Source organism: Saccopteryx leptura, chromosome 1, assembly GCF_036850995.1.
Source record: "Saccopteryx leptura isolate mSacLep1 chromosome 1, mSacLep1_pri_phased_curated, whole genome shotgun sequence".
Lineage (NCBI taxonomy): Eukaryota > Metazoa > Chordata > Mammalia > Chiroptera > Emballonuridae > Saccopteryx > Saccopteryx leptura.
Genome location: NC_089503.1, coordinates 319,605,808 through 319,618,139, shown reverse-complemented (window position 1 = coordinate 319,618,139; position 12,332 = coordinate 319,605,808). Strand labels below are relative to the sequence as shown.

At 58.2% G+C, this 12,332-nt stretch overlaps 1 protein-coding gene across 2 annotated transcripts; it reads right to left on the bottom strand.

Annotated features, from left to right (window-relative positions):
• Positions 1–1,346: 1,346 nt before the first annotated feature.
• Positions 1,347–11,366, bottom strand: TRABD (TraB domain containing). 2 transcript variants are annotated; one of them, XM_066358739.1, is made up of 10 exons: positions 11,215–11,366; positions 5,888–5,955; positions 5,402–5,513; positions 4,881–5,047; positions 4,473–4,613; positions 3,756–3,866; positions 3,525–3,664; positions 3,053–3,225; positions 2,864–2,975; positions 1,347–2,728 (listed from the first exon to the last, which is right to left on the bottom strand). In XM_066358739.1, exons 2-10 carry the CDS (start codon positions 5,918–5,920, stop codon positions 2,551–2,553), a joined length of 1,167 nt encoding a protein of 388 aa, XP_066214836.1. In that variant the 5' UTR covers positions 5,921–5,955; positions 11,215–11,366; the 3' UTR covers positions 1,347–2,550. The 2 variants fall into 2 exon arrangements, with proteins under 2 accessions (XP_066214836.1, XP_066214837.1); XM_066358740.1 differs by having other exon boundaries at positions 5,441–5,513.
• Between the last annotated feature and the right edge of the window lie 966 nt (positions 11,367–12,332).

The window sequence follows — 12,332 nt, the reverse complement described above, 5'->3', positions numbered from 1 at the left end:
CTCCTAGTCCTGGTAACCTGGTCTCTGGCCTCACAGTTGTGCTGCATGGCCTCCTGGTCTTCTCCAGGCTTGTCCTTCACAGGCAGGTGCTGCTGGCAGCACAGGGTCCAGCCAGGCTGGGTGGGAGCTGACTGGGTTCCTCCCCTATCCTGACCCACAAGGGGGACCTGCAAGGAGCATGAGGACAGTCAGGCTTGAACATTTAATGTGGCTGGTTGATGACGTGGTGTGGGCCTAGGCCTTGCGAGACACTGTTGCGTGCACACGTAGCATACTGGAGTGCAGGGACCGCATGTGGCTCCCCACATCCCAGCATGTACCAAAGGCATCCCCCATGCCCCTGTGGCCCATTGAGGTCAGCCTGGCCACAGTCATTGTATCACCAACCAGCGCTGGAATGATGGCAGCTGCTTACAGGCAGCTGTGTCCCCACTCCACCGTCCTTACCTGTGTTCCTGGTGGGGATCTAAACTGCAGGCTCAGGGAAAGGGACCTGAGGCACCTGGCAACACCCGTACCCACAGGCAAGCACCGCCTTCCTACCTCCCACATCTCCAAAGCCCTGTCTGTACTCCTGCCTGCATCTCTCAAAGTCCAGAGGCCTCTTTCTGCCCTAGTCTTGACTCTGAATCACAGTCTAGCCACCATTTGTATGCATGCCAGAGAGAACATGGGTAGCCATGCTTCCTGGGGGACAGACATCATGGTGGGGGAAGAGGCCACCTCACAACCCACCAGTCAAGCTCTGTGCCCCAGCTCCCTCCATGCCTGCCCATGGACAGCCCAATGCAGTGGTTTTTCTTATTATTTTTTTAGATTTTAGAGAGAGAAAGGCAGGGTAAAGGGGAGGAGCAGGAACCGTCAATTCATAGTTGCTTCTCCTATGTGCCTTGACCTGGCAAGCCCAGGGCTTCAAACCAGCAACCTCTGCATTCCAGGTTGACGCTTTCTCCACCTCACCACAGGTTAGGCTGCTGTGGTCTTTCTAGGCAGATCTGAGCTATAGGCCACTGTGAACCTTCTGTTCCCCTCCCATGTGCCAGGATGGGGGATGCTGAGCAGGGTGGGGGAGCTCAAAGGTATGGACTGGGGGGTGAGTGTCCTTTGAGTACACTTCCCTCGACTGGTGCCCTCGCTGGTCTGGGGTCCAGCTTGGGATGGTCTGGTGCCAGGGACCTGGCAGCTGTATCCTCTAAGTGGTGACAATAAGTCCTCCAGGGCCCAAGGTAGTGCTACCAGCATCCCGCCACCCAGCCCAGGTCCCTGATACCTCTCCCCACTGTGGCTGAGGGGAGTACACCTCCCTGGTCACTTGAGTGCCATTTTCACACATTTCACAAAACAACAGCTTCAAAAATTAGCTTTTATTTCAGTTTCTAAGGAACATGTACACAGCGTGTGAATGACAGGAAGGACATGGTCCAGCCCAAGGCTCCCAGGCCCAGCTTGTGGCTGTGGGTTTCACCTGATTTGGTTAGACACTGAGTCAACACAATCAAATACGGCCCAGATAGGCTACACGGATGCCGCGTCGTAAACAGACGACCAGGATCAATCAACTACACACATGAATAACAACCGAGGTGGAAGTGCTGTGTGGGGCCCACCCAACCTTGAGCCTCCATCTGGACCATCCCAAGGTGGGCACACAGGAGGGTGGTGGGCGCCTGCTGGCACACATGTAAACTGGTGGGCCCTGGTGAACACATGCCACATGTCCACGGAGGGTTGGGAGACCCATGGGTCCCCTCACCAGATGCACAGGAAGCAGTTCAACCCCCACGGCCTGGGCAAGCTCACACTCCTGGCACCGTAGACTGAAGGCAATGGTGGGGCGGCAGCTACAGGGGCCATGTCCTGGCTTCCTTTGCCGAGGCTGAACCTGCCTGCACTCACCCTCTCAGGATTGAGACCCCAAGAAAAAGATCTTCTCTATCCCAACCAGATTTAAGGCTAGTATTTCCTGACATTTGCTTCAGTTTAAGTTAAAATTACCTGAGTAAAAAATTTCAGAAATTTTAAAAAGCCTAAAACACACAATCTCTGCAAGCAGAGCGGTGCTGGCACATGTCTGGGGCCACCAAACTCGGCCAAGTCGCTCTCCTAGGGAGATGATCCCAGGAGCCAAGCCAGGGCTGTGGCCACTCCTCCCCTTCCCAAACCTGCAGAAGGCAGAACCCACCTGACTGCTCCTGCGCTGGCACCCAGCTTGAAGGCACAGTGAGGGAGGGGCTTGCCTGCAGTGGCCCACTGCGCTTCTCCACCTGGGGGCCAAGGTGGCAGTGTGCACCTCCTCCGCCCCACCCTTGTCCTTATCCCATGAACACTGATTGGCTCTGGGGAAGGGGGCTGGGAAGCCTGAGCTCAGAGCAGTTAAATAATTCTTTATTTGGGTGGGTCAGGGGAGGGCAGGCGAAGCTGGGCCTGGATCCCCATGAGGGGATCCGTATATGCCCAGGAGCTCCTCAGGGGGCTGGCCCTGTGCCCCTCAGCTGGTAAGAGGGAGCAGCCACATGTGGCCTCTCAGATGTGTTGGCCCTTTGGTCTCGCCTAGTTGTTCGGTCGAGCTGAGGAAGCCTTTTGCAGGCAGTACTGTGTTGCAGGCAGCGACAGGACCAGGCTGGCGGTGCGGCGCCCCATCCAGTACAGACCATAGCCCAGCAGGCCCAAGAAGGTGACCTTCACAGCCAGCCGGGACACTCTCCCGGAGATGGACGGTGGGGGCACGCTGCAGGAGGAAGGGCTGGCTGGGCCTGGCTTGGGGTATGTGTGTCCCAGCCCAAGCACTGCTGTGAACCACCCCCCCACTCCCAAGGCCTAGTTTGGTGCTTAGGGAGGGTGAGAGGAAGTAGGCAGCACTCACGTCATGATCTCCTGGATGTTCAGGTCAGTGGTCCAGTTCTTCTCGATGCCGGGGACGTGGCCCATGCCCACAACACCCACCACCACAGAGGGGATGCACTTCCTGGGCTCAGCTGTGGGGGGAGCAACCCGTCAGCACCCACTTGTCAGTGACAGGTTCCCAGGGAGCCCCCGCCAGGCCGGCTGTCACCGTCAGAGGAGCGTGGCAGTTCGAGGCGCCGGGCGGCCTGCCTCAGCATGTAGGTCAGGTAGATGTCGCGCTCTGAGACGATGGTGCGGTGCAAATCGGGGAACTCGCCGATCATCTCTGCCATCATTTGCTCCAGCAGGTCCTTCTGCTTGCACCGCTCCACATCATCCTTGCTAGGGGCAGAAGGGCATGCTGCCAGCCCCTTGTGGATAGGGCAGCCTGCAGGAGGCTGGTGCCATTTACCCAGGGCAGGCGCCACGGCACCCTTTGGGATCCCAGTGGAAGGAGGGACCGGAAGGGCCTGTTTGAGGCTCAGCCCAAGGACAAGAAGGTGAGCTACATGGTGGTGTTTGGCTGTGTGGGAGCGAGTAATCTGCAAACTCCACCGTCATTTTGCAGGTCACCCCCTGGCCACTGGTCACTATTTCTGGGCTGGCTGGGATTGCAAGCCAAGAGACTGAGGGAACCCTACCTGATAGGGTCTGATAGAAAACACAGGCCCCAGGCCAGCTTGACCTTCTGCCAGAAGGAGAGTGCTGCGATGGCTCTCTTGAAGGTGACGGGGATGGGCCGGTCACCCAGGTGGAACTTGCAGAAGGGTACCTTGCTGGCCTAGGGCAGAGACAAATTGGTTGGGAAAGCTGCAGGCCCCAGGGTGGTCCTTGAGCCATAAGATACCCTCAGTGGCCAAGCCCAGACCCACCTCCTTGAAGGCTTCCCGGAACTCGCCGCCAGGGGCCATGCCTAGCTGCTCAGTGATGTGGGCTGATACCTTCAAAAGCAGCATCTGCATCAGTCCAGACATGACCCCGTTCTGCAGCGAGAAGGCCAAGTCAGCCAGCTGTGAGGAAGGGCCCGAGCAGGGGTGCCCACACCCATAGTAGGTACCCCAAAGCCCCTCTGGGCCATTTGGAAAACCCTCACAGGGCAAGTCCATTTCAGGGCTATACTGTGAACTGCCTGACTGGCTTCTGCCCTGGATGCCCCTATCCCCTCCAGCCCATACTGGATTCCTCTCCCCACTACTGGTATAGTGGACTCAGGCCCTGTGCCTAGGACCTACGTGTGGGAGATGCACTAGGGGTACTGCTTTGGGCTAGCAGTTGGGCCAGATGGCACTGAGACCACCCCCACCTCCTGTGACCTGCTCAGCAAGCCCAGGCCCGTGAGTCACCCATTTCTTCCTCCTCTATGTGAAACCTAGTGAAAGTCTCCTCTCTCCCTCAGGCCAGGGCAAAGGGTCCTCCACAGACAGAGCCCCAGGGTGATCTGGGCACCTCTGCACTGACCAGAAGGCCAGGCCCACCCTAGTCTCGTGACCAGGGGGCCTCAGGCTCACAGGTGGACAGAGCAGGGAGCACGACCCATCCCCGGGGTCAGCAGTGCAGCTGACCGGGAGGTGGCCGCTGGCTGTACGCACCTGCCTCACGGCCTGCTGCAGCTTCTCCAGGCTGATCTCCTTGGCCTCCCGCAGCAGTGTGCGCTCATCCATCTTCAGCATGGACACACGGTACTGGCACAGCTCTACCACCACCACGTCTGGCTGCACTGCCCGGATCGTCTGCAACGACAGGCTGTCACATGGGGCCTATTCCCCACGACCCTGACCCTGTGGGCAGAGCCCTTTAGGGCAACCCCAGCATGACTTGGCAACTGTGGCGACAACTGAGTTTTTTAAGCAACTAAAGAGAAAGTTCCAGAATAGGCTTGCCTGTCTGGAAGAGAGTGCACAAGGAGGCTGGGCAGGGAACATGGTGGTAGAAACCTAAGCAGTACCAGTGTTGGGAGGCCATGGCCCTGGGCTCATGATAAGCGTGACAGCTGTCACCTTCACAACATCCTTCTTGCTGTCGTCACTGAAGTGGGCTGTGCCCACTACATACACCCTGCTCCCGTCCTCAGCCACCAGCTCAGTCACAGTGCGCGGCAGGTTGGGCCGTTCTCGCCGCCTCTTCAGTTTCATCTCCAGAAGCAGGTTGAAAGCATCCACATCGGCTGCAAGGACACAAAGCCCAGCTTGGGGATGCAAAGCCACCAGGTCCTCAGGGCTGCAAGGGTGCCAGCTGGGGCCACGCTGCCCTGTGGAACCCCGACATATGGGGGCACCATCTACAGTAGGTCCCTCCGGGCCTCAATGCACTGCGGCTCTCACTCAAAGCCACCAGTCCTCGCTCACCACACTGTGTGGCTGACCAGCCCCCTCCCTCAGGGGAGCGCCCAGGACAGCTCTGAAGCTCCTGGCTCTCCACCTCTCCACCTGCAGCTCTGCTTGCCCCATGTGTGTGCACAAGCCCCTCCCAATGCCCCAGGGTGGCCAGGGCCCATCACCACAAACTCAGGAGAGCCCACCCATGCTGCCCAGCACAGAGTGTTCTTGGGGACACGAACACAGGTTCTGGGGTTCTCCAGAAGGCACCCTGGACACCACCTCCGAAGCTCCTGAGGCCACAACGGGCCCTGCCTGCAGAGGGAAGGCGCATGTTTGAGTCAGGGTACCCACCGCCCTGGGCGCTGCCTGAACTCTGGACATCCACTTGGCCCAACAGGCCCACCCCATTCGTGTGCTGCCTGTGAACTCTCGGGCCTGTGGGCCACCTGCCCCCCAGGACTAGAAGCACCTATGTGACAACCACCTGTAGGCAGCTCACCCAGGGGCACCATGTGAAACTCTTCTCTACACAGCAACAGCCAGAGAGACCCTAGGCCACACTGAGGGGGGCAACTTCTGGGGCTACACACTCCACTGAGAAGCTGGCCTGGCCCTGAACCCGAGGTGTTTAGGAAGCAGGTCCCTGTGCACCTGCCATTGCTCCCTACTCCAGCCAGGCCTCTCACCTCCCGAGGTGGCTGCTCCTCTTCCTCCTCCATGGCTGAACGGAGGCTCGGGCACCAATAAGTGAAGCCTGAGGAGACACAGGTACAGGTCCTTACCTCGAGCCCCAGGCTGTGCCCAGTGCTCAGTGCTGCAGGGGCTTTGTCAGGGGACTGGTTTCAGTTTGTCATCTTTTTAAAAAAACTTTTATTTACTTATTATTTTAGGGAGAAAGGAAGGGAGGGGAGAGAGAAATATTGACTTGTTGTTCTACTTATTTATGCATTCATTGGTTGATTCTTGTGTATGCCCTGACTAGGGATCAAACCTGCACTCTTGGCATATCGAAATAATGCTCTAACCAACTGAGCATACTCAGCCAGGGCATGGTTAGTCATCTTTAATGGTCCCTGGGTGGGACTGAAGCCTCCCTGCCCCAACATCACTAGCCACCAGGGTCCCCAGGGCCAGGCATGGCAGGTATAAGGCTCTGCCATGAGTGACAGGTCAGCCCTATAGCTTGGGGCTCTGGCCAGTGAGCCTGGGTTGTCCAAGATTGGGACTCACCATCCCTACCCCCTGTTTACCCAACAGAGGAAGAGGGCGGCTGGGCAGACCAGGCTCCTTCCTGACTTTGGCACAAAACACAATTTACAGAACTACCTAAAAGGAGAAAAGTAAGTGGAACAAATGAGACTGCACATCTTGTTAGTGCTGGACCCCTAAGGGCTGTCTCAGGTGTCTGTAGACACAGAGCCGTGGCTGCTGTCCACTCTGAGTCAGTGTGGGTGACATGATGCAACCTCATCAGCATGTACACACAGATGTCACCACACTCGGGAGGCTCATGGGGTAACCACATCATTAGGAGTTCAGGCTTACTTTCTGGCTTATGGGAAGAGACATGAATGTGGAGAAGCCTAGAAACCACGACAAGGCCTAGGTGTGTGCCAGCCTCCCATGCTGCCCCTTGGAAAGGAGCCAGGCACTCGGAAGATGCAGGTTGGGGCAGGACAAAGAAAACAGGCAGAGGCCACAGGTCGTCGAGGCCACCAGAGCTCCTGGGCTGGGAACGCGGGGCCGGGGTATGTGTTGGGATGTGGTATTCTGGACACCAGACCTTTCCACATGGACCCTGGTGTGAGGGGCGAAGGAGCAGTGGACAGCATTTGGCCACATGGTCATCACATCATTGCATCTCCCCAAAGCCGCTGAGAGCCCTACCAGTACCTGACAGAGCCAGGGTCCTGCTGCCCCAGGACAGGCGGCCGGCACACAGCCATAGGAAGGGTGGGTGAGAATGCTGAATAGAACCATGAGCCCCCACAGAAACCAAACAAGCAGGGACTATTCTCGTTTGGTTGTAGTCGTGTGTAGTATCATGATTTGTTTCACAATTAGTCAGAAGTGACCTTACAAATGGGCTGACATGACCTCTGGGAGGTGCTTCAGCAGCTGGGAGGCACGTAGGACTGCCAACAGGGGCTGCAGTATGTGCCCAGGGTCCACTATTGCTATACTTTTCAAAACTTTCATGACAAAAAGGAGAAAACAACAGAACAAGCATGATACCACGTCCGGCTCTGTCCACAACCCTGCTGCCAACCTGGCGGCTCAAAGCCTCTCTGAGCATCTATTTTCTCGCCTACCGCTGGGAGGAAGCGTCTGGGGCAGTTGGTGCAGAGCAGGGGCAGGGCTGCCTCCTGGTGTAACTGCCTTGTCTGCTGCCCAGGGAGACTCAGATGGGCCTGAGCTGACCAAGAAGGAGGTGGCCCATCCCAAAGAAGGGTCAGGAAAAGGAACAGGCTTAGGGCCTAAGGGAGCCCTGGGCTCTGGGCAGTGGGGCAGCCAGCGAGGAGGTGGCAGTCAGACCTGGTGGAACAGGAAGGGGAACCCAGCCAAGTGCCTGAGCCTGGCCTGGCCTCCTGCCGAGTGTCCCCCGCCCAGGAAGTAGCAGCAGCACCACTGGCACCTGGTCAAGGGCAGTGGCTCACCTGGGCCTCGCCCCTCCCAGTGCCTCCTTCCAGCTTCACAGAGCAAAGCTCTCCCCTGATGCAAGTCACCAACCGGAACAGAAACAGGAAGCTGTGCCTGAGCTGGAGGGGGCCCAGAAGTCAGAGATGGGGGCTTCCACCTCTCGGGCTCCTGGGCCCAGAAGGCAGAGCTGGACAGAATCATCCTTAGCCTACTTTACACAGGGAAGCAAACCATTCTTCTGAGCAGCAGAAGGTTGCCAAAGGTCTAAAACAACTTAGAAAGCACACTGAGCTGACAACCATCGAACATGAGGCTACCATGTTGCCTCAGCCTGCCTACCCAAGTGTTGAGTGGTCACAGGGCTTGGCCATTCTCTGTGCTCATATTCTCTGTACTCAGCCTGGCCAGATCTACCCTTTGAAGCCGATGCCCACAGGGGCCAGGCAGGCAAGCCCACCTGGCCACAGCCAAGCTTTGAGCACTGTGATGGCTGGGCCATCCAACTGCAGTACCAGGACCCAGGTTCCCTCCAGTTCCCTGCAGCCGCTCCCAAGAGGCAGGGTCAGGCAGGAAGGCCACCAAGTTCCCTTCAGCACCGAGTCCCTGATCCTGAAAAGCATCTTTCTCTGACATTAGCACATCCACGTACTACTACCTTCCAATACTGCCTGGTTCCCTCAACCTTGACAGGGCCCTGGCGATATCCACCCAGTATGTGACTTAGGTGGGTTCTTAACCCATCCTCCCTTCTTGCTCACCATTATGCATTTTCAAATGTTTATGGCTGGGCCCTAGCCTCTCCCAGCTGCCTTCAGGGAGTAAAGGGCCTAGCCTCCCAGGCTGCAGGGCCCAGCCTCCACTTTCCCATACTGTAGCTGCCGATGGGGCATCTGTGTCCTTCCTGGTTTCCTGCCCTGAAATCACTGGACTGACAGGTGCCAGCAGCTCCTCACACGACTGCACGCTGCAGTGACCAGCAGACCCTAGCTGATACCCTCAAGGGGGCATAAATGTGCCCCCTCCCTAATCCAGGCTCCAGAGCCCAGCCCCCATTAGCCCACACAGCTCCAGGCAGCCTGCAGAGCCCAGCACACAACAGGAGGACGCTTCTGCCAGATCCCAGTCCTCACTCCCCTGTCCACAGAGCACCTGCTCAGCACAACTGTTAGAAGGGTGCCTCCTGATCAAGGCCGCCCGAAGCCTGAAGCCTGTCCATCTAGCAAACAGATCAGGTGGTTTGCCACCTGCCAGCAACTGTGGTGCAGGCAACAGCCATTGGGTTGGCGAGATCTCAAAAAAGGCTCATAATGCTGTGTGGCCTCAGGCAAGACGCCTGTCCCTGCTAAGACTCTTAGCTCCTGTCTCCAGGGCCAAAGCAGTTAGAGCAGCCACTCGGCTGTCTTCCCTGTCCACACACAGTAGGACCTCTCCAGGCTGCAAAATGCATGCCACACTCAGATGTCGCTTTGGCCCATGAACTCTGGGCCTCTGTGGGCTTTCCTTGCTGGGGCAAACCCTGCAGGCACAGAAAGAGCACTGACACAAGAACCCTTCAAGCCTCTGCTCCTCTGCAGAGCAATGGCACCATCATCTGCTTTAGAAATTACAACCCTCCACACAGATGACAGCAGCAGAATCACCCACATGCTTCTGGGAAAACAAACTTCAAATCTGAGGAAATTCCCGACAGTCCAAGATGACCTCTCTTGTCAAGGATGCCTTGGAAGGAGCTGGCTTAAAAGGCAGAAGAGTGCCACTTGCGTTAGGGATCCAGTCATACATTAAGTTGTCTTATGTGGGATGAAGTTATTCTGTTACAGGACAAAACCTGAGGGCATCAGATAGCTCACAGTGTGAGTGGCAGGCCACAGGTTCCCACCTGTCCAACCCAGACAGCTGTCCCCCCTCCTACGTTTCACTGCTACGGACTGAATGCTGTCTCCTCAAATTCACGTACCGAAATCCTAACCCCCAATGTCATGGTGTTAGGAGTTGGGGCCCATAAATGGGATTGGTGCTCATGAGAAGAGACGCCAGAGTTGACCATGTGAGGACACAGAGAAAAGGCAGGCAGCCATCTGCAGCCAGAAAGAGGGTTCTCACTAGTAACCAAAGCAGCCGGCACCTCAATCTTGGACTTCCAGCCTCCAGAACTGTGAGAAAAGTTTGTTTAAACTGCCCTGACCAGGGTATTCTGTTATGGCCTTATGCCAACTGAAACACTCATCTTCTTCCCTTCACCTCTCTAAAAACTGGGAATCCAGAAACTGCCTCCCAGATGCCAGCCTAACTTCCCAGTGCTGGCCAAAGGTTGACCAGTGCTAAATAGAGATTCCAGAAAACCCCCGTCTCACAAACAACTCACTAGGCCTACTCAGAAAGCCATGGGTCCCAAACTGGACAGACCAGAAGAAAGAAAAGACTGGCTGGGAAGTAGCAGGGTGTCCTGTCCTCCCTTATGCCCCCACTTCTGAAATCTGGGCACCATTGGCCACTGGAGACCCCCTGGGTCTGGCAAGACCTACTTCTGGGAGGTGGGGCAAAGTTTGGGATCATGGTGGACACGGCCAACTCTAGTCTAAGCTAAAGGCCTGAATGGCTCCTTGTCCAGCACACCTGGCCAACCTCCTTGGAACGTGCCCAATGGTGGTGCCCACACCAACCACAACTGCAGGGCACTATGCGAGAGCCTGCTTGTCCACCCTGCCAGGCCCTCTCCTGGCAGTTTTGCCCAGAAGAATCAGACACACAGCACTGCAGACATCTGCAAGGCTGACGGTGACCAGGGTCAGAGCTCCCTCTCTGTCACATCGCAAGGGGGGCATCAGTAGCAAAAGCCACGGAGAACCCAGAGGGCAGAGCGCACTGGAGCGCACTGAGCCTGGGGCCTAAGTCCCCAGGAGGATCCCATCTGGAACCCACCCAGTACCTAAAGAGCCTGTCTTGACGCCAAAGTGAGCAGAGGACTTCCCCGCGAGTTCCCAGCATTTGTGACGGGGTGGTTTCTGCAAAGACGCAGTCGCAAACTTTGTGGCACATGTTACCTCTCGACAAGCCTGCTTCCTAGAAACGGGGTAACCCAGACTGTCATCGGGTCCTCGGGCTCCTCCGCCATATGGCAGCCCTGCTTCCCTCCGCCCGCGAGCGAGACGGTGACCGAGCGGCCACGTCCCCGCGAGACATCGTTCCCGCCGCCCGGGGACCCGCCCCTCCCGGATGCGCCGCTCGGGCCCTCAAGACCCCCGCCGCCGGCCCCCGCTCCCGCCTGCGCGCCCTTCCGGCCCGAGGCCCGCGCTGGGGCTGGAGGGTCGGGCCGGACCGCGACCCGGGCGCGCGCGCCGCTCCTGCCCCAGGCCCGCGCCGCGCGGCATACCGAGGCGGGCAGCGATCCTCAGCCGGCCTCCATGCGGCTCGTCGGCCCACCGGACGGGGCGGACCGGGGCCGCGGGACTGGGCGATGAGGCCAGACCCGCAGGGGGCCGGGCCCGGAGCGCGAGGCATGCCGGGAAGCGCAGTTCCGTGCGCCGCCTACGCGGCCCGGCGGCGCACCCGCGGACTACACTTTCCAGGAGACCACACGCCAACGCCTGCGGACTACAATTTCCAGAGAGCCGAGCGCCGGAAAGCACCGCCCTGGCCCCAGAGACTTCGGCCCTAGGACTACGGGGCCGCGAGTTCGAGTTCCAGGCCTACCACCGCAGCGGGGAGGCTTTGCGAAGCGCTCTTAAATTCTATAACGAGCACTGGCCGGATGGTTTGGTTGGTTAGAGCTTTGCCCTGAAGCGCAGAAGTTGCCAGTTTGATTCCTGGTCAGGGCAGATACAGGAACAGCTTGATGTTCCTGTCTTTCCCTCCTTCCTCTCTCGCTGAAATCAATAAATAAAAATTAAAAGAAAAAAATCTCTGATGACAGCTGCCAGTCTATAATATGGGGATGATGTTCGCTCGGCGTCCACAAGGTGGCTTTGCGTCCAATGGTACAGAACGAAAACGGATAACGCTGAGTGGGATGAGAAGAGCAGAGAAATCGGCTGTGCATCACGCCCAAGGGGGCTGGAACGGCCCTCTCCCGGCGCGGAGGGCTGCGCGGGAACAGGCGCCGAGACTCCGCCTCCTAAGGACCTTGGGCCTGAGGACCCAGCGGGCTGGAGCTCTCAGCCCGCTGCCAGCGGAGTGGCCCTTCTACCCCTTCCTCCAAGGCCCGAGCTGGCGCGGCTACCCCACAACGCTGGGCCATTGTCCCGTTGGGCCGAGCGGGCGGCCTCGGGGAGCGGGGATGGGAGTGGGAGAGGGACGCGCAGTGCCCTCCGGCAACCCCTGCCCAGGGTCTGGAGGCCGCCCGGCCATCCCCGCCCCTCCCGGTCGACCCTGCCCCTCTCCGTTGGACCGTCCCAGGCGCTGAGACCCGGCGCTGTGCAGGTAGACGGTAAAGTGATGGCTTCCTGCCGGTCGCACGCATGGACCTCCAGCCCACCGCCTGGTCCTCCAGTT

Excerpts from the sequence above, each read along its gene's own strand:
- TRABD (XM_066358739.1), bottom strand. The coding sequence starts at position 5,920 with ATGGAGGAGGAAGAGGAGCAGCCACCTCGGGAG. Across the intron at positions 3,867-4,472 it reads TGCAGCAGGCCGTGAGGCAG|AACGGGGTCATGTCTGGACT; the intron begins GTGCGTACAGCC and ends TTCTCGCTGCAG. Across the intron at positions 2,976-3,052 it reads ACTGCCACGCTCCTCTGACG|CTGAGCCCAGGAAGTGCATC; the intron begins GTGACAGCCGGC and ends CTCCCCCCACAG.